The sequence below is a fragment of the Bos indicus x Bos taurus genome, chromosome 14, assembly GCF_003369695.1.
Source record: "Bos indicus x Bos taurus breed Angus x Brahman F1 hybrid chromosome 14, Bos_hybrid_MaternalHap_v2.0, whole genome shotgun sequence".
NCBI classification, from domain to species: Eukaryota; Metazoa; Chordata; class Mammalia; order Artiodactyla; family Bovidae; genus Bos; species Bos indicus x Bos taurus.
In genome coordinates this window covers 49008083-49035515 of record NC_040089.1, presented here as the reverse complement: position 1 = coordinate 49035515, position 27433 = coordinate 49008083, and the positions used below count along the sequence as shown (strand labels likewise).

Here is a 27433-nt window from a genome sequence, read left to right as displayed (position 1 = left end):
TACACATGAATCACTTTACAGGTGAATCACATTTTAGGTGAATCACTATACACCTCACTGTTTCCATTCTTTCCCCATCTATTTGCCATGAAGTGACTGGACCAGATGCCAAGATCTTAGTTTTCTGAATGTTGAGTTTTAAGATTTTTGCGGGGTGAGGACTCCAAAATCACTGCAGATGGTGACTGCAGCCATGATATTAAAAGACGCTTGCTCCTTAGAAGGAAAGCTATGATCAACCTAGATAGCATATTAAAAAGCAGAGACATTACTTTGTCAACAAAAGTCTGTCTAGTCAAGGCTACGGTTTTTCCAGTGGTCATGTATGGATGTGAGAGTTGGACTGTGAAGAAAGCTGAGCGCCGAAGAATGGATGCTTTTGAACTGTGGGGCTGGAGAAGACTCTTGAGAGTCCCTTGGACTGCAAGGAGATCCAACCAGTCCATCCTAAAGGAGATCAGTCCTGGGTGTTCATTGGAAGGACTGATGCTAAAGCTGAAACTCCAGTACTTTGGCCACCTCATGTGAAGAGTTGACTCGTTGGAAAAGACTCTGATGCTGGGAGGGACTGGGGGCAGGAGGAGAAGGGGACGACAGAGGATGAGATGGCTGGATGGCATTACCGACTCGATGGACAAGAGTTTAGGTGAACTCCGGGAGTTGGTGATGGACAGGGAGGCCTGGCGTGCTGCAATTCATGGGGTCGCAAAGAGTTGGACACGACTGAGTGACTGAACTGAACTGAACTGAGAGTAGACTAGGGTCTCGTAGAGTAGAATCTAATCAGTCTACAATTCTGCCCACCTATCCACCCCATTCCCAGCCATTCTAAATAAAATGTGATAGATGATAATCAAGTTAAAGGTCTGTCTAAATATATTTGATCTAAATCCTATTGATTCCTGATTTCCTTCTAAAATAAAAATTTCAGAGTTTATCACCTACACATAATTGTGTATTACCTGAAGGTAAGAACCCTAATTTACTCATATCCATTCCCTTTACAGGATCTTTCATGGTTCCTGAAACAAAGTAGGTGCTAAATTATTATCTATGGGACAAAAAAAGTTAAAGACCAGTATATCAGGGAATTATTCTACAAAGTTATCATTTACTTTGGATTTCTAGTTCTTTCAAGCCTGAGTCTAGGTTAGTTTGGTTTAACACATGTTGCTCATGCTCAGTCGCTCAGTTGTGTCTGACTCTTTGTGACCTGTGGACCTAGCCTACCAGGTTCCTCTGTCCATGGAATTTTCCAGGCAAGAATCCTGGAGCAGGTTGTCATTTCCTTCCACAGGGGATCTTCCTGACCCAGGGATTGAACCCGCATCTCTTACATCTCCTGCATTGGCAGGAAGATCCTTTACCACTGTGCCATTTGAGAATCCCAAAACATGTTGGTTCCTTGAAAATAAATCCTGAACTTAAATGAGTATTAATGTATTTAAATTCACATACAACCAATTATGTACTCAAAAACCCCAAACAAAAGAGTATATTGCTAAAATTTCACAAACTATACATACATACAGTCTCTAGTCTTTGAAAGAACTTTGCATATAGCAGTGAGATGATTGAAAAAGAAAATGAAAATGGGATTTAGAATAAAGTGATTTTCTACACTTCCTTTTAACACCAGAGTTTCATTCTTACCTTACCTTAAACTACATAAATAACTTTGAGAAAAATAAAATAAATTCAAATAGTTTAAAATAGAGTTTGTGTGTGTGCCAAGTACCTTACTGAGTAGTTGCTGGCATCAACTCTATGTGATCACCAAAGCAAATTAACTTTAAGAATCTTTTTGGAGACAGTAAAATCCCTTTAAATATTAAGTATAGGATATATGTATATGTTAAATATATGTATATGTATAATATAATATATGTATACTATATATATATTTACCTTGTAAGACTCATTACATTACCCTATTTAAATATTCTTTGAATGTCAAGATGACTAAGGAATCTTTCAATCGTAAAAGTGAACTAGATCACTAAATCTTTGTTGGTGCTTCAGAAGTATACCTTATTCAAACTCTCATATTAACTTTTCCCCCATAATAATTTTTACAGGAAATGTTGGGGTTTGTTATTTCCCAGTTACCACTTTGAGGCAGTTCTCACGAGTAAAACGTTTCCCATTTCCGAAGAATACATATACACATAGGGCTGGTAAAGTAACCTATACTCGCCATTAACTCCACTACCATGTCACCCCATAGAGGAAACTGATTTTAGGGAAGCTAGTTTGAACAATTTAAAATTGTAAGCAAGATACAATTATGTAGTCACAATATATTCAATGCAGCACTATTTACCATAGGAAAAATTGGAAGTAACTTAAAAGTCTGGCAACAAGGGATAAATAATCATCTTTTCTGGTACAACCAGTACAGTACATAATGAAGTACTATGAAGTCAGTAAATCTGATGCAGCAGAATATACACTAATATGAGAAAATGTTTATAATTTATTATAAAGTGAAAATGAAGGCTACTTAAAAATAAACATACAAATCTATGTTTGTATGTGTATGTTTTTGTGTGGGGGGGATACATTACATTAAAGTGTTGAGTAGTCATTTTCTTCCTTTTGCTTATTTATATTTTCCAAAATGTCTAATGAACGTATATATTTTAATAGGAAAGAAAATGTCAACAAACACTAATTTGATATCCTTTTCTCTTTCACAGACCTTTCCTAATTTGTCATTTTCATCATCAACCCCACCCTAGAGGCAACCTCCTCTCCTGAAACCCACAGGGACTGAGTACAAATACGGTCCTTTTCATCATGACCACTAATACTGCAAGTAATTCATACATGAATGTGGTGGTGGTTGAGTGGCTAGGTTGTGTCCGACTCTTGCAACCCCATGGATGGTAGCCTGCCAGGCTCCTCTGTCCAAGATTCTCCAGGTAAGAATGCTGGAGATATTACCTCTGAAGGAGCATAAAGAATCTGAGATAGGTTTACAGTTTAAAGATTTCAGTGGGACAAAACTGAATTATTCACATCCATTAAATAGAGTTTGAATGATTCACAGCCAATTTTATTTTTATAATTGTAATGAAACAGCTGGGATTAGAGTCTATTCATGGACTCATAAGAAATTTGCACCCCACCTACTAAAATTAGTTTCTGCATCCAAAATTCTGATTTGAACATCTGACTGTGAACAAAACAGGCATCATCACTCAATGCCAAGAAACTGAGGAAATAGACTTTAAACATGTCATATTCTCACCAGAATTATTTTATTTCTCACTGTGCAGACTTCTCTTTATTGGCATTCATAAGTGGCCCCTTAATAACATGATTCTTTGAATCAAAGTTATTGTCAAAGAATGAGCTTTCTTGTATAAGATAAGCCCCAATAATACAATTGTTGAAGATTTTAGACTGCATTGTTTATAATTTATGGGTTGTCAGCCATTAGAGGGAAATTAGACTTAGAAACTTGTATATCAAATACATGATGTCTCTTTGGACACTAGAATCACTAAGATATTTGTCTTAAAGTTGACTCAGTTATCACAGATCTAAATGTTTAAGGCTTTATAGAAAATTTGCTTGGTCCCAGAGTTTGCAACTTTAAAGAGATGTGAGCAATTGTATGCTTCTAACTCTATAATTTTCCAAAGAAGGAAACAGGGCATTAAGATTGAGTGACTCACCCAGGGTCACACAGCTAGTTAGTCACAAAGTGAGTCGAGAACACAAAGCCTCTTTTTCCTCCAATCCAGTACTCTTTCCACTACATCACAAGGGAAGAGTAAAAAAGAAAATATAAAGTATAATTTTACTGGAAAATAAAATCCTTTCAAGCCTGAATCACAACCAGAGACACTCCATTAAAGGTGGAACACACCCACTTCCAAACTCATCTGTAACTTGAGAGGGCTATGTATAAGTTGGATATATTTTAGAGTCTTAAAAATATTTAAATTCTTTGTGAATTTGAGGTAAGCTCTAAATTTTCATTTTTTAAAAAATTCTGTGTGAGATATATTACTATAGCATAAAGTTTTGAAAGGCATAGTAACTGGATATTTAATTTGTAGACTATAGACTGACCATCTAGACAAGCCACATTTTAAAAACCTCCAACTTTTCTTGAATCAGTTACATGATTCAGGCAAAGTAGATATATTTTCTTGAATTATCAAGAAAATTTTAGGTTGTAAATTCCTGACTTTTTAAGAGGAATTAAATTAACCCAATGTGTATCTCCTAAAATATGGCCAACATTGCTTCAATTGTAGCACGTTTTGCAAAACAGATAAGACTTCTAAAAAGTTATAAGTAAATAACATTTTCATTTTTTAAGGTTTCAGGGAATAAATATTAAAAGTCTTATTAACTGAGGTTTTATTTTTAAAGCAAATGATTATTTTCAAGTAGGGGGAATAGTTCTCTCAAATGTTCCATTTGTAAATTTTTAGATTTTCATATATAAGTCTGACTTATCTCCTGTTTGTAAATGACAACAGACATGTCTTCATAAATGTCATTAATTGGTTAAGAAAGGCCCGAGTTTCTGTATTTTTAGGCTATAACAACCACACTCAATATTAATCAAGAAAATGGTTTTTTTTTCCCTTGTCTTTTTAATACTTTCTTAAGAAGTAGTAAAGAAAGACTATTCTATCTGACATTCTGAAAATCCTACAAAAGTAAAATACTTTCTAATGGAATCAATGTAAATATTTTGGCAACAATGAAGAATAAAGATAATTAAATTTCATATTTTAAAGAGGAAAAATTAAGTTCTTCTCTCTTATATTCCCTCAAAGCCCACACTATTATTCACCACATCCAAGACACCTCCAGGAATGTAAAAACTAGGTCGAGAAACTGTAAAGGGTAGTGAAAACATCATCCATGGAGGCAAAATGAAAACAAGCAAAATAAAGAGATTTTTTTCCCCCTACAAAAGGAAAGTCTATCTGAGCTAACTGCTTTCACTAAGAAACATGATTCAACTCCGCTTAAGAACATAAATAGTACTTAGAAATAAATTCTCTAAAAAATAAACTGTACTGCACACGTAATATAAGGGAAGCATATCATATTGTCTGGCTATTGGATATTTGTCGTTTTTCATACACATAAGAAATAGCTCTTAATGAGTATCATTTGCTTTTTCCTTAATTATCTGCATTCATCATCAGTCAATTCAGTTTAACAGTTAATTCTTAATTAGATATTTCTAGGATATTATTTTCCAAGCAATATTTATTTATTGTGTCTCTTAACCATGACCTGTTTACATGACAGTTAACTTGAACATGAGACAACACTTGCTATCAGTCATGTATTTTCTTATTTAAACATTGTAAACTGTATTTTCCCTTTTAGAAATATAGGTGTATATCCTTAGTTTTGCTGGTTAATTGTGATCCTACAGACAGGTAAATCTCCAGGTATGAAACAACTTACCTTTTTCATAATTAATATGTCCAAATTAAATCTTGGAAGGGTGAGAAACATTTTAAAATGAAACATGTAAAATTATGTGTGAGAGCTATCTGATCATCCTAACATGGGAGATGATACCTCCCAACTTACAAATGTCCTGTCCTTACAAAAATAAAATGAAAGTAAGATTCCTTTGCCTTATTTCTAATCACTGATAACAGAATAAAAATATATAACAAGATGAATATTATGGACTTTTTCCAAATAAGGTCATCATCCAGATTCTATTCTACTTGTAAATTATAGTTAAACATAAACATCTATAAGGGCTTCCCTTGTAGCTCCGCCGGTAAAGAATCCGCCTGCAATGCAGGTGACCTGGGTTTGATCCCTGGATTGGGACGATCCCCTGGAGAAGGAAATGGCAGCCCATTCCAGTATTCTGGCCTGGAGAATTCCATGGACTCTATAGTCCATGGGGTCGCAAAGAGTCGGACACGACTGAGCTACTTTCACTTTCACAAACATCTATGAGTGAGAGCCTGGCAGGCTACAGTCCGTGGGGTCACAAAGGGTCAGACACCACTGAGGGACTAAGACAACACAACATAAATGTAAATGCTGCTTCACCAAAATAAAGGAGACAGCTTCCCGGAAGTTCACTGAAACCATCTGAAGCTCCCTGAACTAGTAACACAACCACACCAGGTCCTGCTTGCCAAGCTTCCTTCAGTTTATTCATAGACCATCCCAGTAATCAACATGCTTGTCTACAAACACTTAATGAAAGTTCACTAACAGAATCAAAGGAAACGGAGAGTAAAAGAATATAACAATGAAAACAATATTTTCTCTTTTTTTGGTAGAAGCAAGTAAGAAAACACATAGAAATCCAAGGTAAAAAATTTTCCTGGCTTTTAGGTAATCAACACTTCTATGAAATCCATCCATTCATCAGACTGGACTTTGCCAGAAGAACATTAAGATTCACTCCAAGGCTGTGTGTAGCTCATGGCTGACACACTTTTGAATCATTCTGCATCTGTGCTCTTGAAACTTGGGCCACTTTCTGAATACTGTTCACTTCCAACATCTAAGAACATTCAACAATAGGGTCCTTTTTGGGCCCTGTTATCTTCTGACTCATGCCGTCTGTGAAAAAAAAAAAGGAAGCCAAGCAAAAGATAGTTATACAGGAAATAATTAACAGATAACTGTGCTGAAGGATACCATTTCACAGCGACTACAAACTTACAGCCCAATTCACTAAAAGATACATCTGCTTCCCCTGCCTTAGAAACCTGGGCCAGCAGAACTATGCCAGACTTCACAAAAAGCCTAGGTTACAAAAAAAAAGAAAAAAAATGCACTTTTAAAAAATACTTGAGCCAGGGGAGCTGACTTAAAAGAAAGAAAGTAGAATAACAGAAAATCCCATTGGTCAAACATATACGTATCAAGTTGATTGTAGTAGTGATCTATTGTCAAATATGGTATATTAAATGTAAAAGATAAATAGCCAATAAAGGGGAAAAAAGCTACCTAGATTTTCTTTAATAAAAACAAAATGATTATGTTCACTATTAAACAAAACTAAGTGGATGAATGATTGCTATTTTAAACTAAACCTATTATATTCTTGAATTTAAATCATACTGTTTTAAATCATAATCTTACAATGTACAAGGATTGTTCATCTCTGGATAGAGTCAATGGTTTTTAATATTTTATTCTTAGGCAAAACAAATATCAACAGTTACCTCAAAAGAAACTTCACCAACATGGCTTATAAACTACTATTTCATAGCTGATGATCAGGGAAGTACATACTCCCCATTTGTCCTGGTTTAGACCTTCTCTATGGTATTTGACATATGCAAGTAAAAAATTCAAATGGAGTCAGGAAAATACTTACGTACCTAAACACTATGTTAAGACAACAGTACTTAAATGATAGCTGCTTCTATTTTCATTAAACATGAAGCAAAACAATAAATATCAGACTTCTCACTAAAGATCATCTTTAGTTTAAAAGAAGTTCCTGCGATCTTCTGTCAATGGTTGTAGAGGCATTCAACAATGTTGCTTGTTTAAACGTCTGTTTGGCTGCCAATGGACTGTCCCCAAAAGAACATTTTTGCATCTCAATGGACTGTCCGGTATCAACAATCTTTAAACTATAAATTTAACGCCACTGAAGAAAGAGGGAAATAACACCTGCTTTGTACTGTCTTGGTATCACATTTACAAAATGAACAAATCATCATACTCCTTTGCACTTATCTAGAACCCTGCATCTGACAATCTCAAATGGCCTGACAAACATTAATTAACTAAGTTGCTCAGCACTCTTGGGAGGATGGCTGGCATCACGATCCTCTCTGGGATACAGATGAACAGGATCCTGGGAGGCCCTTTCTTTGAGCCAATGGTTCAACTTGGATCTCAACACCCAGAACTTGAAACTCAACTCCACAGCCCTGGCCAGACATCTCTGTCAAAACCAAGCAGTGCAAAAGGTACAAGCTAAAATGGACAAACTTCCCTAAATAAATGCACACTGCAAACTAAAATCAATCACAAAGAGATTTATATTTTGCCTAGGTGCAAGAGCAATGTGGACTGATAACTAGGGCATTTGCACTGATGGAAGAATTAGAGATTATCAGTTATCTGACTGTGACATTCTCTTCTGTCATGACATGGAGAACTTTACTACATAAAGTAAAGATCTGCCAACCAAATGTTTTATTTAAAAAAAATTGTTTTAAACGTATTTTACTTTGGCAAAATCTTTGTGAAATTTCATGACAGGTGTTTGGTTCCTTTTAATGTGGTTATCAGCTAAAAGACAAAGCTTTCTGTGTTATACAGTCCAATCTAAAACGTTAATTACAAGAATGAAACCTAGAATTTTTCAACTAGGAAATAATAAAATGAATACAGTTACATCTGCATAAGAAAGCTACCAAATAAACAACATCCTTGTGAAAATAAAATTTCTACAAGATACTGGTCAGAAAATAGCACCTGACTACACTGAGTTATGACCATACTAGACTGTTTAGTTTAAAATGAGAAGGGAACATCTATTTGAATACAAAACCAATTAATTTTGCTTTCAGCAAGGCAGTATTAAATATGTTAACCTATTCACGGAGCTAAACTTCAATGATGCATACTCAAAACATTTTTAGGAGCTTATTCATGTTTTATAAGATCTAGAAGTTTTAAAAGAGGAAGAGTTAAAGTTTACCTGTACACTTGGATTATTTCTAGCAAAGCATCTACAGGTTTTAGTATTTCTAGTCATAAAAGGGAAAAAATGATTTATAGAAATACTGTTAATCCACAGAAAAACCCAATTTTCGTAAAACAATTTACAAGATGAAGCTTATGTTAATGTGTTCCCTGCCATATTCAAAGCACAATGATAAACACAGGTCACATACACCATTTAGACATTTTTATAACAAGATCAATTTCATACTAGTAACAAGGGAAATCTAAAGACATACACTGAATGAAAATATACATATATGAGCTGCCACTGAGTATAAAATTAAAAGCCAAACACTGATCTATGAAAAAAGGAAAGAGAAAAAAGAAGTGAAGAAAACTAATGAATATTTTGAAACTTGAGCTCTTCTCTGTGATTCTTATATTTCCTTCCTCACTTGGAGTACAGCAAAATTTCATAACTAAAACCAGTTAAAAACAAGTATCAGAAAAACCAGTACACTGCAAGCAACATTATAATGACATGCTTTGTAACATAACCCTATCTCCAGTCAGCTTACTCTTAACACATTATTGACGGAAGACGTATTAATGCCGCAGGCGTTAGTTTCTGCAAAAATCCCCCAGTTAATAATGTGTTAAAAAATGTTTCCATTATTTACCAGCATAGTGTTAAACTATTTTAAATTAATATTTTCCATACTTAATTCTCGATACCACTCTGCACAATAGTCAAAGATGATGGTCAAGTTTTTATTTTAGTATTAGAAACTACATGAATAAATGTATTTATAAATATACTTGTTCTATTAATGTTATATCAGATAGACTACTTAATTTAAAAAATCATTTTGAAACCTATTTTCCATTTCTTAAATTTCTTACTATTATTTTGAAACAAACACGCCAAACAGCAAGTTACTTTCAAGTTCCATTCTACTATTTAAATTCAAGTACTTTGGCCACCTCATGCAAAGAGTTGACTCATTGGAAAAGACCCTGATGTTGGGAGGGATTGGGGGCAGGAGGAGAAGGGGACGACAGAGGATGAGATGGCTGGATGGCATCACTGACTCGATGAACGAGAGTCTGAGTGGTCTCTTGGAGTTGGTGATGGACAGGGAGGCCTGGCGTGCTGCGATTCATGAGGGACTGACCGACTGAACTGAACTGAGTGATATATATTTCTGGGAGTCAGCTCTCAAAATTTAGTAGATGATGGCCTTTAAGTACCACAAACCCTACAGTGAGGAATCTGATAGTCATTATAAAACATAGTTAAGTAGCCTCTCGCTGAAGATCTTCTACTTCAGCATCTAATGCAGAGGAACTGAAAAGACAGTTGAAATGATGCAATAGAAAGTTGAAATCAGGGAATTAAGGAAGTGCAGGAATTGAGAAAAACAATTTTTTTTTTGAAAAGTATTATCATCCTCAGGCTGCTTAAAGAATAGAACTATCCTGCTCAGATTTTAGGCTGCACTGCTTCATAAATTACTTCATAATTTACTTCATAAATTACTGCTCACTCCAGATTCTTAAGTATATACAAATAGAGGCAGAAAAGGTAGCATTCCAGAAACAGTCTAAAAGAGTCACATAATTTGATACCAAATGAAGATGTCATGGATGAAAAAACATTGTTAAGTGGGGGGCGGGGGAGGGGGGAAGCATGGAAGCTCTAGTGATACATACATATGTAAGGCCATCAATTCCACCACACTGTCAAGATGCAACCTAAAATTTAAAAATCCTAGAGCATGTCCTTCCTGCCTTTTAGCCACTTGAGATCAGAAGCGTTCTGACTCCCTAAGAAAATGATGAGCATGTACAAAGATAAAATGCATATTATAAGAAAGAAGCTCCCTAAATTGAGCACCCACTTGAAAAGCACAGGAACTATTTCTCTTCTTTCCCGAGTTACTTAGTTCAACTTGCTCCTTCCCGGTAGGCAGGAAGGATTGTCTCTCAGTGCACAAGAAGGCATCTCCTCTTCTGTATTCAAGCCCTTCCTTAGCTTCAGGGCATGACTGCAGACAGAAAAGGTAACAGCTTTTACAATTACCTGTGCTCCTCTAAGGGGCATTTCTCAATGCTACTAGAGAAAACTCACAGACAGGCTTTAGAGACTCCGTAGGAAATGAGAGCAGAGCATCCAAGCCATCCTTGGAAAAAGTAATTTTTCTCCTCAGAATACATCCAAAGAGAACTCAGTGGTCTCTAACTTCCAGGTCAAAGCACTGGGCTGGCTGAACGGTATTTCCTAACCAGCTCTTTTGTAAAGGTTATCTGGTGTTTCTGATCCTACCTTCCACGCAGGAACAAAGCTTTGAAATCAGCCTGAAAGCTCAAAACTTCCTCAGAGTCAAGGTGAGATGCTGAAGTGGTGGTGCCTCAGGCAAAAAGCAAGCATCACTCAAGTGGGAGCTCACGAATTTTCAAAATCTAAAATATTCCTTGACAAGTCACAGTTTACACAGCATGAAGAGAGTGCTCAAGGATCTTAGAGAGTTTTTGTTTTTTTTCCAGGTGGGACTATGTCTTTCTCCCTACAAGAGCCCAATAATATATAATTCATGGTTCTCTTCTTTGGATACTCTTCACAGCATTCACACTTGGGTCTATCTCATTTTTTCCTTCCTTTTGGCAATAACATAACTAGCATGTGTATGTAACTGTACTGTGAGTTTTAAAAAACACCACATTTCTGTATTCATATCTCACCAAGGGCTTTGCATTCTTAGTGATTTACATCTCTGCTACATTCCTTATTAACCATCAACTGTGTCACACCACTTCAAAACTTCAAAGCCATTTTGTCATTTTAAGGTAACAGATGTGTATCCTTCTGGGATTCCGAGCCTCCCTTTTCCAAAAGCACCCTCGCCGTGTTGCATAACCACCAGGAATGACTAACAAATATTCAATCAGAGCTGAACGCAGGGACAAACAAGTGACTTCTACCCCACACGATCAAGTGTGTGTCGCGTACACACAAACGCCCGGCAGCTGCTTCCTCCCACTTCGGCCGGATTACCTATAAACCCCCAGACTGACACGCACCAGTTAGTTGCACTTGGTTAAAGGCATGATACTAACGCTGGAGAATGTGGGCTCCCCCAGCTTTCCCTTTAAGATAAAAAGGATTATTTAAAAAAATGAAACCTTCCTACCCGTAACAGGGACTGGGATTCATCCTTGGACTTGCTCTCTCCAGACGCGGGATACTGCTGGGGGAGGGCGCCGGCCTTCTCTCCGCCCGCGGGCGCCCCCTGCAGGAAGCCCTTGGTGTCCACAGCCAAGCCGTAAATAGGGCGCGCCAGGTGGGCAGCCTCGACGTTGGGGCTATCCCTCAGAGTCTTCGTCTGCTCCTGGGGGCCGGACACAGGGGTTAGGAGCCCCAGGCTGGCTTGGGTATAAGAGGGACTGCCCCGTAGGATGTCCGCCCCTCTCCAAGTCACGCTGCGAAGGTCATCGCTTGAACTCTCAGCCCAAGCCTTTTCTTTGAGCCCATCCTTGTCTTCGAGCTTCTCCCTCTTCACCACACTCTCAGCAACTGGCTCTCCCATTTTAGAGTCTGGATTGAGCAGACTGTAGACCTTGAGGTCAATCTTGGGCTCCTCCTTGATGGTGGAGACGGCATGGCCGTCCTCCTCGCCGTTGGCTGTAGTGCTGTCTTGTTCCTGGCAGTGAACAGTGTTGAAGTGCTCCAGTAGTGACTGAGTCTCGGCAGCTGTAAAACTGCACTGACGGCATTTGTAGCAGCTGTGTGCTCTCCTGCAGGAGAAGAAAACCGTCACTCGGAATCTAGCACACAGAGAGCTTAAAAAACTCGTCTTCAAGCACCTGAATTTTATCCCCTGTAATGTAATAGGCAGAACGAAATACAGTCTTCTCAGCACACCAGAAACTGGCATATACTAAACTAGCCTCTTATTTCGAGGTAAGGCATGCACTATTCCCGTTTGTTATATTAGCAATAGCAGGGATATGAACACACAGACACACTTCTGTGTACACACACCAGCCGAACCACAATTAAAACTGGTTGATGTGCTTTATTATTGAAGGACCTGCTCTGTTCATTTTACCGTGACTGCATAATCATCAGTTCTATATTATTTAATTTACACCTGATTTCATCAATGGACTTTTCTGTTTCAGCTTATTTAAACTGAGATATTTTTCACTCTAAATATACATACATTTCTAGTGGTGAAGTATTCTATACAGCCTTTATATAAATTAAAATAAATTATACCAAACTGATTACAATGTTCTTTTCTATCATAAATTCAAATCCACTGAATCAACCAAATGTAGTTGACTACGCTATGCAAACTAGGGCTTCCAAGGAGGCTCAGTGGTAAAGAATCCAACTGCCAATGCAAGCGATGCAGGTTCGATCCCTAGGTCAGGAAGATCCTCTGGAGGAGAAAATGGCAACCCACTCCAGTATTCCTGCCTGGAAAATCCCATGGACGGAGGAGTCTGGTGGGCTACTCTTCAGGATACCAAAGGTCAGACACAACTGAGCATGCACCCTATATAATCTAGTAAGTAAGATATATCAGAAGCTCAAAAAACTTTTAAGACAAAGTTTTTTTAACTGTAAGGACTTATGAACATTCGACCAAGTGAGTATCTCTTGGGTGCCAAGCAGCATGAGAGGTGCTGTACTGATATATTCATTTAAGGAGGGTGTGTGAATGCGGGTTTATGTATGTGTTTTCTTTTTATAAGGCATAAAACAAGGAGACCTTATTGTTGGCTTTTGTAGCATCTCCTGCTGCTAAAGACAGAACAGTAACTGTTAAATGAAGACAAATGTTTGTTTAATAAAGAAGAACAGAGGCAGTGTATCCTAAAAGGCATACTGGAAAGGTGCACAAACAACTCAGGATAGGAGGCATACATTCTTTAATTGTAAAAACCCTGTATGGCTCTCTAATTAAACAACCATGTGAAACACTTGCTACTCCACTGATATAATGTGTTAGAAGTTACAACTTGAAACAGAGTAACAAAATAAGTTTTGAGAGCTATTGCTCAACTCAGGCAAAATAGGTAGTCCTCTATGTAATCTGTAGATAACCATCACCTATTACTCTGCTAGGCACAGGATACACACTGGGAAATACAAGGCACATAGTCTTTGTCCACCTGGTGTTTAGAGTCTAGTCAGGAATGACAAGCTTCACATTAGACTATAAATAAATATGTGAGGACATAGAGTGATAAACGCTAAGAAGGAAATGGATGGGGTGATACTGGGGTGGAAGGGCTCCTTAAGGATGCCAGGAAGGCCTTTCTGAGGGAAGCACATCAAAGAAATGATAGAAAAGAGCTATCCTTGGAGGAGAAGAAGGGAGGGGAAAGGGCAGTACATTCTAGCAAGTCTGAGATACTATAAGAGGCCACTGATGTTTGAGAGGAATAAGTAAGAGAAAGCTAATAATCAACAAGCTTGAGGATCATCTAGAGTTTTGTGGACCATGGCAAGGAGGTAGGTGTCTTCAGAGAAAGGGAAGCAAATGTAAGGCTATAAGCAGAGGGGTAGCTTAGTTAAATGTGTGCTCTAATAGCTTTGGGACTTTAATAGTTTCCGTATTGGATGACTTCATTCCAAGACCTGTCTGATGGCGGAGAATCCAAAACAACATTCTCATTTTAAGGAAGCAAAACTCAAACGTATTAAGACATGTAACAAAACATCCGCCAAAATTTGTTGAGAGCAATTAACTCAGTACATGATTATCTTCTTATCATTAAGAGCCTACATTTGGTTGAATCAATAAGGATAAAGTTTTACTTTTTCAGGAGGCTGTTTTCAATCTTTTTTCTCTTATTTTTCTTCATTAAGTAGCAAAAATAAAACAAGAAGATATACAATAAATGATAAATAATTTGATCATGAATTGACCATAAAAATATAATATTAAGATAAATTATTCTCAAGTGAAAAAAGCCAGCTGTTAAGGAGAACATATATATATGAATCTTGCCACCAAAATCAAAGCCAGAAAACTTGAAACAGAATTAAGATCACAAAGGAAAATAGGCAAGACCCAAAATCTCAGACTTAGAACATCTGGGAACCTCATTCAGAGAAACTTCCTACCACTAACTATATCTGCTTATCATCCAATGTAATATAAACTCCTAAACTCAAACTGTATCCCCAAATTGTTAGCTTAGCTTTACAAAGCTTGATCAGACAGATAAAAATGAATTATCAGAATGGTTAAAAGTCTAAATATACCCAGGAAATACCCTACTGAAGATATACCACATGATCTATTCAATCCGGAAAATTAAACATAAACAAAACCCACCATCAGGAAGCACATTCACAAGCTCTGATTGACCTACATCCCAAGACAGTTCTAATGAGCTCACTACCCACTCTGGCAAGTATGCTGATGGTTTCCCTGACATGATGGAGTCTCTGCTTAAACTCTGTGATGAAATCCATGCCTATAAATTAAGACTATAAACGGCCACTGCTACTTCTACCAAATGACCAAAAAATTCCAAAGGACAAATGTTCCCAAGAATTACAGTGATGTTATTTCAAGAAATAAAGACAATTCATTTTAGGGCAACAAGGAGAAAGAGTCAAGAAACAGGAGAGGAAATAAAAGATTCTCCAGTACAACACAACAAAATTATTTTAAAACAGCAGACTCACAGTTCTTACTAGAGGAGCAATTTAGTCCACTTTAGAGGTGCTAGAACCAGAATGCCTAAATTTCGGTCTTGGCTCTGTATTTTACTCTATCTATATGCAACTTTGGATATTTACTGAACCAGCCTCAATTTCCTCACCTGTAAAATGAAAATATAATACCTCTGATATGAGTTAGTCAATATAAATCCTAAAATTAAATAAAGGGCAGCTTATACGTGAATCTGCCTTTCATACTCCATTCAAAGGAGCTGGAACTTTGTTTTTTTTTTATTTTTTTTTTCATATTTAAACTTGATTTTATTTTATTTTTAAGCTTTACATAATTGTATTAGTTTTGCCAAATATCAAAATGAATCCGCCACAGGAACTTTGGTTTGGTATTGTACCAAATGGTAATTTGGTATCATTCTTTTCTATTCTCCCATGTACCTTAACCACAATAGACATCACTCTTAAAACTATGTTTATTTCCTAGAAGATTCTTTAAGACATTACCAGGTAGAATGTATTTTATGCCTTTTCAGCTTCACTTAGTGGTATTCAATGCCTCAAAGATGAGGCAGTTTAGCAGTTTACTCAATTGTCAAGTCTTACTCTTTTTTCAATAATAGTATGAGTACTATTATCCATAATCTTAAACTTCTGAATAACAAAGATAAAAATGGCATTACCTGTGCTTTATTACAATCTTCAGAGGTAGGAATGCATTGTGAGTGTATTCAGTAAGGTGGTTTAAAACCATACTATATCTAGTAATATATCTCAGTAACTAAGATCATGTGCCATCAATATCTACTTTATACTGCAATCTAGAACCGTCCTTGAACCAACCTATTCCTTCACCAAATAAAGATGAACACACCTAACCTTTATCCAATATTTGACTGACATGTCCTCCTAAATATACAAAGAGTTCTGGGTGTGTCTCGTCTAGGCAATGTATTCATCGCAAAGTATCACACCGAAACAAGATGTCTGGGACTTCTAGGTTTTCTAGTTCCAATTTTCTGCCCCAACAGACAAGTCTCTCATTTCTTACAGGTCTCAGCAAGAGCTGTTCTGATATGCCCTCAGAGGATCTCCTATTCTGAATGATCAAGGTAAAACCAAGACAGGGACTGGAGGACTGTCCGAATGCAACTGTGTAACAAAGCAGGAAGAAGACAGAAACTGCAGAGATAAGTGCTCAGTGAGAACCGGGTGTTACGTTGAAAAGAAAAACACATATTAACAGGAAGGATATTAAAGCAAGGTGGCAATAACAAGCTTAACGCACACACCTTTCTTTTGAAGACTTCAAAGCACTCACCCATATGTGATCTCACATTCCACTGATGTATAAAGCCTATTTTACAGATAAGTAAAATGGAGAAACAGTGTCTTGTCCATTTCATCTACATTAATTCTAGAATACAAGGCTACTACCTTCCAGTACTCTTGCCTGGAAAATCCCATGGATGGAGGAGCCTGGTAGGCTACAGTTCATGGGGTGGCAAAGAGTTGGACACGACCGAGTGACTTTACTGCCACCTTTCAGACAGATGTTCTATTTTTCTATTTTCAGTTGCCTAAATTTTTAACTTTATATAAAAATTAATGAAATCACTGGCAATACTGACAATGAAAACATGGGGGGTAAAAAATGAAAACATGAGGGGAAGGGAAAGTTCTTCTAATGGACAGAAGTAAGACCAACTATAGCAATGTTTTGCAAAATGGGATGCATGCAGTGCTGCAACTGAAGAAGTTCCTTAGCTATACAGATTCCAGAGCCTCTGTGCTCTATGCTCAGTCATATCCAACTCTTTGTGACCCCACTGACTACAGTCCACCAGGATTCTCTCTCCATGGCAGTTTCCAGGCAAGAATACTGGAGTGGGTTGCCCTTTCCTCCTCCAGGGGATCATACCCATCCAGGGATTGAATCCAGGTCTCCAGCATCTCACAGATGCCTAAGTGAAGATCTCTGGGCATAACCTGAGAATCTGAATTTTTAGCAGTCTTCAGGGGACACCCATGCAGAGCTAGTCACAAACTACATTAGTAGATATATCCTGCTTCTAAACAATGGAATGAACAGACTCAAGCCAGCCTCTGATTCTAATAAAGCACAGATAATGCCTTTACTCTCTCTGTTATTTGGAATCATAAGATTCTGAGTGTGACTACTATTAATGAAAAGAGAGCAAAGCTTGACAGTTAAGCAGTAACTGCTAAAGCACTCCATCTTTCAGGCCATTGAACACCACTAGGTGAAGCAGAAAAGGAAATTGCTGCATAATACTCCAGAGAACTGAAAGAATTCTTTCTCTGTATAATATTCATCAAATAAATGATAGGAAATATAGTAAAACAACATTATTTTCAAAAGTTGCTACATGAACTTTTCAATCACCTATGCTAACATCATTCTTAAGCCCAGTATTCTTTAGTGCTTAAACATTCAGAAAAATCACCTGGGAATCTCATTATAATTCAGGTTTTGATTTCGGGAGCCTGGGGTGGAACCCAATAGTCTCTGTTTCTTACAAAATCCCAGATGATGCTGATGCTTTTGGTTCCCAGACCTTACACCTTACATAGCAGGAGTCATGAAACCATGGTCAGAAATAAGTCAAGATGAGTCTTAGTTAGACTGGAATGAACTCACAGTATACATACTCAGTATCTGATAGAAGAACATTCCCAAATGAATTCTTTATGATGAGCAACATCATTTTCCCTCTTAAAGCACATACTCCCACCTCTGAGAGTCAACCCTAACAGCTTTATAAGCTCAAACTATAAACAGACATTGTCAAGCATAATCCCCAAACAGTAATTCATCTTCTTTATTTCACTGTTTGGGGCTCATCTTTCAGTATTCTTTAGTGCTAGGCCATTTATATATATTATCTGACAACAATCACACAAAGTATCTATTTCCATCCCTACTTCATAAAATAAGAATGTGAAGTACAGACAAGCCAATTCATAAAAGAATACGGAGGGCATGATACAGCGTTTTAGCTCATGTCCACAGTTACTCATATGTACATGGTAGACAGTAGAGGCAATATTACTAACTTATTCAGGAACTAGTTCCTGAAAGATTTGGGCATATTCTCTGACTTGTGTCACTCTCTCAATGATAACTGAAAAGACCTTCAACATACTGCTGTGTCCTCCCAAAAATAAAAAGATTTTTTTAATCCCTAGTATAAAAAACATTATTGAAGAGTAAAAGTTTAGTCATTGACAAACTACATTAGTTTGGACTCCGCTCTAACCTCCTTACATGCATTTCATTTTATCAGCGTTAATATAAAAACCTCTAAAAGATTCAGAGAATTTTCCCTTCATTTCTCAAGATCTACCTTAACTACCTTCTCATCCATAAAACTTCCCAAATGACTCAACCCAAGAGAAAACCTACCATCTTCTGAGCTATAATGAAACTTTGTCATCCTCTGAAGATTTTTTTCACATTGCTTTTTATTAAAATGGCCTTTGATTTAAGTGATGGCATAAAAAGATTTATTTCATCACTTAAAAAGCTCCCATTTAAAAAATAACCATGTGGGTCTTACTTTACAGTTACATTGTAATTGCCTGAAAATCAAGATCAAAGCCCACACATCCTTCCACCCCACCCAGAACATCCAGAGCGTCAATAAATATCTTATTTAATAACCAAAGGAATGAACCACCACAGCCCAGGGAACACTAGACTTAATACATAGAGTCATAACACAGCAGAGAAATATTAAGAAGTACAGAGACATTTTGCAGATGGCGTATTTTGAGTGGCCCACTGAATAAAGTCTTTATTATTTTAAAACTTCTAGAACTTCTATCTCTAGCTACATTAAGCAAAACTAATTTAAAAGACACTGCAAATATATTTGCATTCATTTAAATTCTATACTCTGCTGCCATCTGGATAGCAAACATTCTCTTCATGCTACCTGAAGAAAAAAGATATCATTCTGTAGATAGCCCTGCCATGGCTGTCAGATAAAACACAGGATGCCCAGTTAAATGTGAATTTCAGAAAATATGCAAATATTTTAGAGTAAGTATGTCCCATGCAATGTTTCTGATATACTTTCATAAAATCTCAATTTGTCCAATGTAAAGACAATGAAGACAATCAACTTTGATAAAAGAGATAATCATCTTTTGCCTCCAGAGAAAACTGGATCAAGCTGCATAAAAAAATCAAATCGTACTTGATTCAAGTGACTTAAATTTCTTTGAGAAAAAAAGATTTTTCCTTATCCTACTTGACAGAGTTTTCATGTGTTATAAAAAGCATTTATTTCAGATCCATTAATATTTCAGTGTCTTTTATTCTAGTAGAAGTGTTTCATTCATTAGTAGAGATTAAAAATTATTTTCATAATTCATAAAGAACTGAGGTTTTCTAAATCCTAGAAAAATCAGCTAAGAAGCTACTTTTTTGCTCTACTCTGATAATATCTGTATGTTTCCATTTTCATAATGAACAGCTCACAGTATTTGTGAAGTCAGCTCTAAGCAGCACTTTGTTTTTCTCCTTTCTCCTTTATTTTTGCCATCACTTAAAAGGTTCTCCTTTACCCAGTAACCTGTATTTCACTTTCAGTAGTTTTAAGCACAGTTTTTCTGCCTCAATGACTAAATGAACATCAAAGTAAATGAATAAAGTATAAATATTAATCCATTAAGACTTCAAGGTATTTTTTGGTAATTAAGTAAACAAATACTGACAAATAAATTGTCACAAAAACGGAGTAAATGAAGTGATTTAATTGAAATATAGTTCAGTAGATGTGACAACTAATAAAATTAGTCATATTTTGTGTCATAAGTCTACAGGTGTGGCACTTGAGATAACCAGCACTGCTGAACATCGGAATGAAAAGCATGTGAAGAGAGTATTTGAGGGACAAAAAGAAAAGGAATTACAGATGTGTAGGTGGATAACCAATCAACTTTTGAATGTTGAAAATTGAATATTCAGCCTTAGTCAAGTGCAAAGGGCAGTACATAATATATAATCTAATGAAAACTGAAATTCTGACTGAGTAAGATTCCATTCAACCTGCTCATCCTGTATTTCTTAAATGAAATGATCTGATGAGTATTTACTCATTTGGAGTAATTGGACCCTTTTTTTACAAGAGTGTGGGGTGATTTCACCTTCACATGGTAGGAGAAAACACAACTAATGTCAATCTGAAAAAAATCTCAATTTATGATTCACTTTCAAAAATGAGATGTCCCTATCAAATGTTAGAAATAGGAAGATAAATCTTTCCATGAAATAGACAGTAAACAAGATGTGGGAAATCAATTACATAATATATATAATTTACACAATATGAAATGGAAATCATGATTAACACTTATCTTATTCCAAGACTCAATAATTGTTCTTGTATAAAGTCTGCAGGACTATCAAATTTGAAATTTCTAATAAATTATGTGTCCAAATAAAGGTAATACAGTTGTGGGTTATTTTCTTAATGAACTATATCATCCTGGGTAACTTTTTGTGCCACAATGGGAATTTTCAACTTGAATTATATTTCAAAGTCTTGCAGGCAACTGATTTATTACTTACTGTTCAAAAGAACATGACACATAAAAGACACAAATGTAGATGTTACTATTATGGTACTCACCCTTTTGGAAACTGTACTAATGCACTCTGTACTTAGCTTTTTCAGATGTGTTGATAATTATGTGCTTATCATAAAATCTATTCTTCAGAACTAGCAGGGCACAGAGTTCATGCTCCTTCTCAGTGCTCTTTTAAGAGAGAAATTGTAGAGTAGCTACATTACTTTAATCAGCTACAGTATCTAATGCTATTTCCTTCAACCTGAGGTATATATATTTTATGTGTAAAATATTCACTGTTTAACAAATTTTAACTCTGAACAGACAGATATTTGTCATCACATATACTACCAAAAAATATGTACATTTTCCACATTCTAGTTAAGTGGATAGATAATGACAATATCATTGATTTTCAAGTAGTTCCTTAATGATAAGGGAAGTTAACTATTCATTCACTTGTTTGTTGTATATGTATATGATGAGAACTGATGCCTCAGTTTTATTTTAAAATTTTATTGTATAATGTTAGTCACACATGTGTACACACACATTATATACACATTTATAAAGAGGTTTGGCAAAAAGTGAAAACTGGAACATAATTATAGAATCGTAAAATATGATTCATATATATATATTCTTCATATATAGAGAGATTCAGACTGACAGAGTCTATGTACACATATATATACAAAAAGAGGAAAAATATTATTTATGGAGGAAAAATAATATTTATGGTGCAGTTCAATGTATTATATAAATGTGATGCACATATACAGTGCAAACATATGTGAATATATGTGAATATATGTATATAGTTTTGTTTTGCTGGTTTTTGAACTCTGTAATGGTGTGAAGCTACAAATAGCTGCCTTTTATTTGTTTTTATTCAGTCAAAATTATAAAGACACCCATGTTGTACTCAGTTGTCATTTATTCAAATTCACTGTTGCATAATATTCCATGTATGAAAAATCTGCAATTCATGTAACTAATCTCTTATGAATTATGCGGTCTTTTCTTGTTTGTTTCAGTTTATTTTTGTTTTGGTTGTACTGCTCTTTAAAAAATTACTACTCTGAACATTTTTTCACTTGTTTACTAATGGTCCCAAACAAGAAGTTTCCTTCTGAGGGTTGAAATGATGTGATCTTTGGGAATATGAGCGTCTGATATTTCCAGAATCTGATAAATTCACTTTATAAAATCATCAATTCAGTCACTCAGTCATGTCTGACTCGTTGTGACCCCATGGACTGCAGCACGCTGGGCTTCCCTGTCCATCACCAACTCCCAGAGTTTGCTCAAACTCATGTCCATTGAGTCAGTGACGTGATCCAATCACCTCATCCTCTATCATCCCCTTCTCCTCCTGTCTTCAATCTTTCCCAGCATCAGGGTCTTTTCCAATGAGTCAGTTCTTCACATCAGGTGGCCAAAGTATTGGAGCTTCAGCATCAGTCCTTCCAATGAATATTCAGGACTGATTTCCTTTAAGATGGACTGGTTGGATCTCCTTGCAGTCCAAGGGACTCTCAAGAGTCTTCTCCTACACCACAGTTGAAAAGCATCAATTCTTCGGCACTCAGCTTTCTTTATAGTCCAATTCTCACATTCATACATGACTACTGGAAAAATCATAGCTTTGACTAGACAGACCTTTGTTGGCAAAGTAATGTCTCTGCTTTTTAATATGCTGTCTATGTTGGTCATAGCTTTTCTTCCAAGGAGCAAGCGTCTTTTAATTTCATGGCTGCAGCCACCAATCCAGTGATTTTGAGCCTAAGAAAATTAAGTCTCTCACGGCTTCCATTGTTTCCCCATATTCATTCTTCCCCATCTTCCCCATTGTTTCCCCACTTGATTGCCATGAAGTGATGGGACCAGATGCCATGATCTTAGTTTCATGATTGTTGAGTTTCAAGCCAGCTTTTTCACTCTCCTCTTTCATTTTCATCAAGAGGCTCTTCAGTTCCTCTTCGCTTTCTATCATAAGGGTGGTGTCACCTGCATATCTGAGGTTATTGATATTTCTCCCGGCAACCCTGATTCCAGCCTGTGCTTCATAAGCACTGGCAAATATTCTCTACTTTATCCATTTTTTTACCTGTTATATGTTTTTTGTCTTAACATCTGTGTTTTCTGGAATAAATAAAATGACCTCATTTTTTTACTTTGGTTAATACCTGCCTTGTGTGATGTCATCTATCCTTATCTTCCTACTATGAAGGTCTAATTTAATTACACTGAATAGAAGGGTATGCTCTATATTATTTTTTTGAAATCTGATTTCTTTTTGGTTTAGTATGTGACAAGTTTTATAAGCATTTTATATCTTCTTGAAAAGCATAGGCATTCTCTAATTGCTGGGTGCAGATATCACGTATTTTAAGTAAATCAAGTTAAAAAAAAAAAGGGAGTTCCCTGGTAGCCTAGTGGTTAGGATTCTGGGCTTTCACCACCATGGCCCAGGTTCAACCCTGGTCAGGGAACTGAGATCCCAGAAGCCTCAGAGTGTGGCTAAAATAAATAAATACATAAAGTTTCTTAATTTGTTGCTCAAATATTTTACATTTTGAAAATTTTTCTGTTCACCTTTAATAAGGGAGGTTTCCTAAAATGTGCTACTGTGATTGTGGTTTGTCATATTTTCTCTGTAGTTCTTCATTACTTTTTGCTTTACATATATATTTTATATTCATGTTTTATATATCAGTAATTAATATATCTTTCTGATGAACTGAACCTCTTCTCATTGGTAATGACCTGTCCCACATATACTTTTTAAGAGTCTAAACTGTATGAGATTAATAAAGCTACCTCAAGTTTTATTTGGTTTGTATTTGCTCCTATAACTTGGTATATTTTATTCTTTCAAACTCTCAGCCTTACGCTTTAAGTGTGTAACCTATACAGAACTTTAGTTAAATATTCTTTTTTAATATGTCTGATAATATTTTTAAGTGGAAAGTTTAATCCCACAGGTTCAAGATTTTTGATATGTGGACTTTTTTTTACCATCTTTTTAAAAAATTCTATTTGTCCACTTTTCCCCATGTATCCTCTTTTGCCATTAAATAAAGGTCGAAGTTGACGGGTGTTCTCTATTTTGTCGTCCATTTTCCTCCTCCAGAGCTTTGGAAGTCATGTACTCATCTCCTACTCTTTCCTTGGTTGCTGTTATTTAGTTGTTGAGTCCTGTCCAACTATTTTATAACACGATGAACTACAGCCCACCAGGCTCCTCTGTCCATGGAATTCTCCAGGCAAGAATACTAGGGCAGGTCGCCATTTCCTTCTCCAGAGGATCTTCCCTACCCAAGGATCAAACCCACACAGCCTGCATTGGGAAGCAGATTCTTGACCTCTGAGCCACCAGGAAAGCCCACTCTTTCACTAGTTATCCCTAAAACTATTAAAATATGCATAACAAAGTTCTGACTAACTCCAGACAATTCAAGCACCTTAGAACACCCTACTTCTGATCAATCTCCCTGCAAATTAACATAATAGTGTTGCCCAATATCTCAGTCCATCCCTTTATAACTGCATAAATTAGGCATGCTATGGTTGTTAAATATAATTATTCACAGTTCCCTGGTCTTTGCTTACGTGAAAATGTCTTTTCTCTTAGTTTTTGGAAGACAGTTTTGACAAGTAGACAACACTAGGTAGACTTTTTTTTCCCCCTTCAAAACTGTGAACAATATTCTTCTCTCTTCTGGCTTCCACTATTGCTGATAAAAATCTGCTATTAACCAAAAACTGTTTTCTGAATAGTTGAGCTGTTGTTTCTCTTTAACTGCTCTAAGGAATCTCTCTGCCTTGGCATTATAATTTTTACTACAACAGTCTATGACTGAATTTATTTGCATACAGATAGTCCTCCACTTACGATGACTTGACTTACAATCTTTCAACCTTTTAGGATGGTGCAAAAGCCATAAGCATTCAGTACAAACTGTACTTTGCATTTTTAATTTGGATCTTTTCCTGGGGTGATGATACACAGGATATGTGATACAGTGGTGCTGGGCTCAGCGGGGTGCCCCAGCTCCCAGTCATCCATGTGATCATGAGAAGAAACAACCAATAAAGTTACAACCATTCTGTACCCAACCATTCTGTTTTTCACTTTCTATACAATAGTCAATGAATTACATAAAATATTCATCATTTCATTATAAAACAGGCTTTATAGCGGGCTTCCCAGGTGGTTCAGTGGTAAAGAATCCACCTGCCAATGTAGGCAACACAGGTTCAAACCCTGGGTTGGGAAGATCCCCAGGAGAAGGAAATGGCAACCCGCTCCAGTATTCTTCCATGGGAAATCCCATGGGCAGAGGAGCCTGGCAGGCTAGAGTCCATGGGGTTCCAAAGAGTCAGACACAATTTAGTGACTCAACAACAACAAAACCCATCAAAAGTCAAGAAAGATCTACATATCTATTTAGTATATGGTATCCTACTTTATATCTGTATTTATGTTTTTCATCAGTATTAAAAACTCTTCTGCCATTATCTCCACAAATACTGATTGCCTATCTTCCATTTGATATTATTTTCTTCTGGGACTCTAATTAGATTCATGTTAGAACATCTTGTATTTTCATATCTTAATAACCACCATTGATATTGTCCATCCCTTTCCCCTCCTGTAAAGTATTCTGGCTAATACCTCCAGATTGAACTTTCGATTAACTCATTCGCTCTCATTCATTTGCCGATCTGTTACTTCTCCTATCCATATGATTTAAACTTCAGTAATTATATTGTTCATTCAAAAATGCTTTTGTTTCTTTTTTTAATATTCCTGGCTATTTATAGTTTCATGTAGCTTGATCAATTTATAAGTGTAACTTTCATTTATTTAAACATTCATTAATTATTATTTTCTCAATGAAAACTGTTGATCGGAAGTTTCTGGGTATATAAAGCTATTATTTGCATTTTCTACAGATTTCACATGTAGCAATTTATAGCCTTGCCGTATAGTGAACTGTTATAATGGGGAGCTCATATGAGTTTATCTTGGGCCATCCAAAACATGGAGGTGGAAACTGGAGTATCTTGCTAGAAACAAATTTTTGTTTACCTCTGACAGGACTCAAGAAGAAGGTAGTAATATGGAATCACGTTAGTCACCTTCATGATGCCCGCTCACAGTGAAACCCTTGAATTCAACACCCTCTCTCTGCCAGTGATTACAGGCTTAGTCTCAATATGACTGCAACATCAATGTCAGTATTTTCCCTCTGTGCAAACTTGCATTGCCCATTTGCTCTCCCCAGACTGGGTTTAGCTCCCTTTTGGTGAAGGGGAGAAAAGAAAAATTTCAGAAACTTTTCCTAATTCATGGAAGTCTAACATGTCACTAAGAAGTATGTTTTATCTGGTATAGTTGTTTTGTAAGGATATATTCCTCCTATAACACCAAAAGCATTAAATTATAACACTGAAAATTGTGAAGAAGAAAATAAGTCAATTAGAGAATGGGCAGGCTGGTAATGAAATAATATATAATAAAAGAAATGGAGTATGAGAAACAAATTCAAAGAGCGGAACATAACAACTTTGTCATGATGTAAAGTATGGGAGATCGTAAGTAAATATAAAACATAAAGAAAGGGGAATTGGTCAAATTTCACTTACTAACTGGATAATGTTGGAAGTTCAACTCAGGTTAAACCTGGTTCTTTGGGAAAAGGCCCATGGGATGAAATCCTCACTGGGGTTTTTCTCTGATAGCTTTAAATCAACTCTCTTGCTTCTCAGCTATAGTTATTTCAGAGTTACATCATTTTACACATTGTATAGCTTCCCATTTACGCTATCTTTTTACTACATCGTAAGTCTTGTATATAAAATACTCAAAAGTCTAGAATATTCCACAGTAATAACAGAATTATTGTAAAAGTTTCCCAACATGAATAATATGAATAAATAAAAATTTAACTAGAAACTGTCATGATGTGGTAAACTTGTCTCCTCTTATAGTATCTTCAAAATTGGCATTTGGGGAAAGTGCTTTGATAGCAGATAACATTTTCAACATTCATGTGACTCCTTCCTTTTATATCCCTGGAGCCTCCAATGTTCAAATTTCAGTAGAGGTTCTTTATACTTCTTTTTGTTTGTTTTTTCTCTCTTTATACTTCTTACTGAGCTGTGACTCCTGAAACTATAAGTCTCCAAGTTTAGAAGATTTCTATAAGAACTCTGATTAGAGATAAACTACTCAGCACCCTAAAGGACCTAGGACCACACAAACTACATTAGGTTTTAAAAATAAGTGCAAGAGTATTATAATGTTTTAGAGATAAGGGGTGCTAATTTTGTTTTAATCTAATAAAATGCTGAGAGGTTGATTTACATTCAAAATATAGTATCATTTTGTGAGTCCTCAGAAGGGTTCCAAGACCATTCAATAATCAAAGATTAAACTAAAACTCACTATGGAGATTTTTACTTATTCATAACTACTGT

General features: G+C 36.2%; 1 protein-coding gene across 5 annotated transcripts in view; it reads right to left on the bottom strand.

Moving 5' to 3' along the window:
• TRPS1 (transcriptional repressor GATA binding 1) overlaps window positions 1-27433 on the bottom strand; it is a 279750-nt gene that overhangs the window by 177853 nt on the left and 74464 nt on the right. For all 5 annotated transcript variants that reach the window (XM_027561284.1, XM_027561286.1, XM_027561288.1 and 2 more), the window contains one exon: window positions 11841-12444. In XM_027561284.1, coding sequence (XP_027417085.1) covers window positions 11841-12444 — 604 coding nt within the window. The remainder of the gene's footprint in view (window positions 1-11840; window positions 12445-27433) is intronic.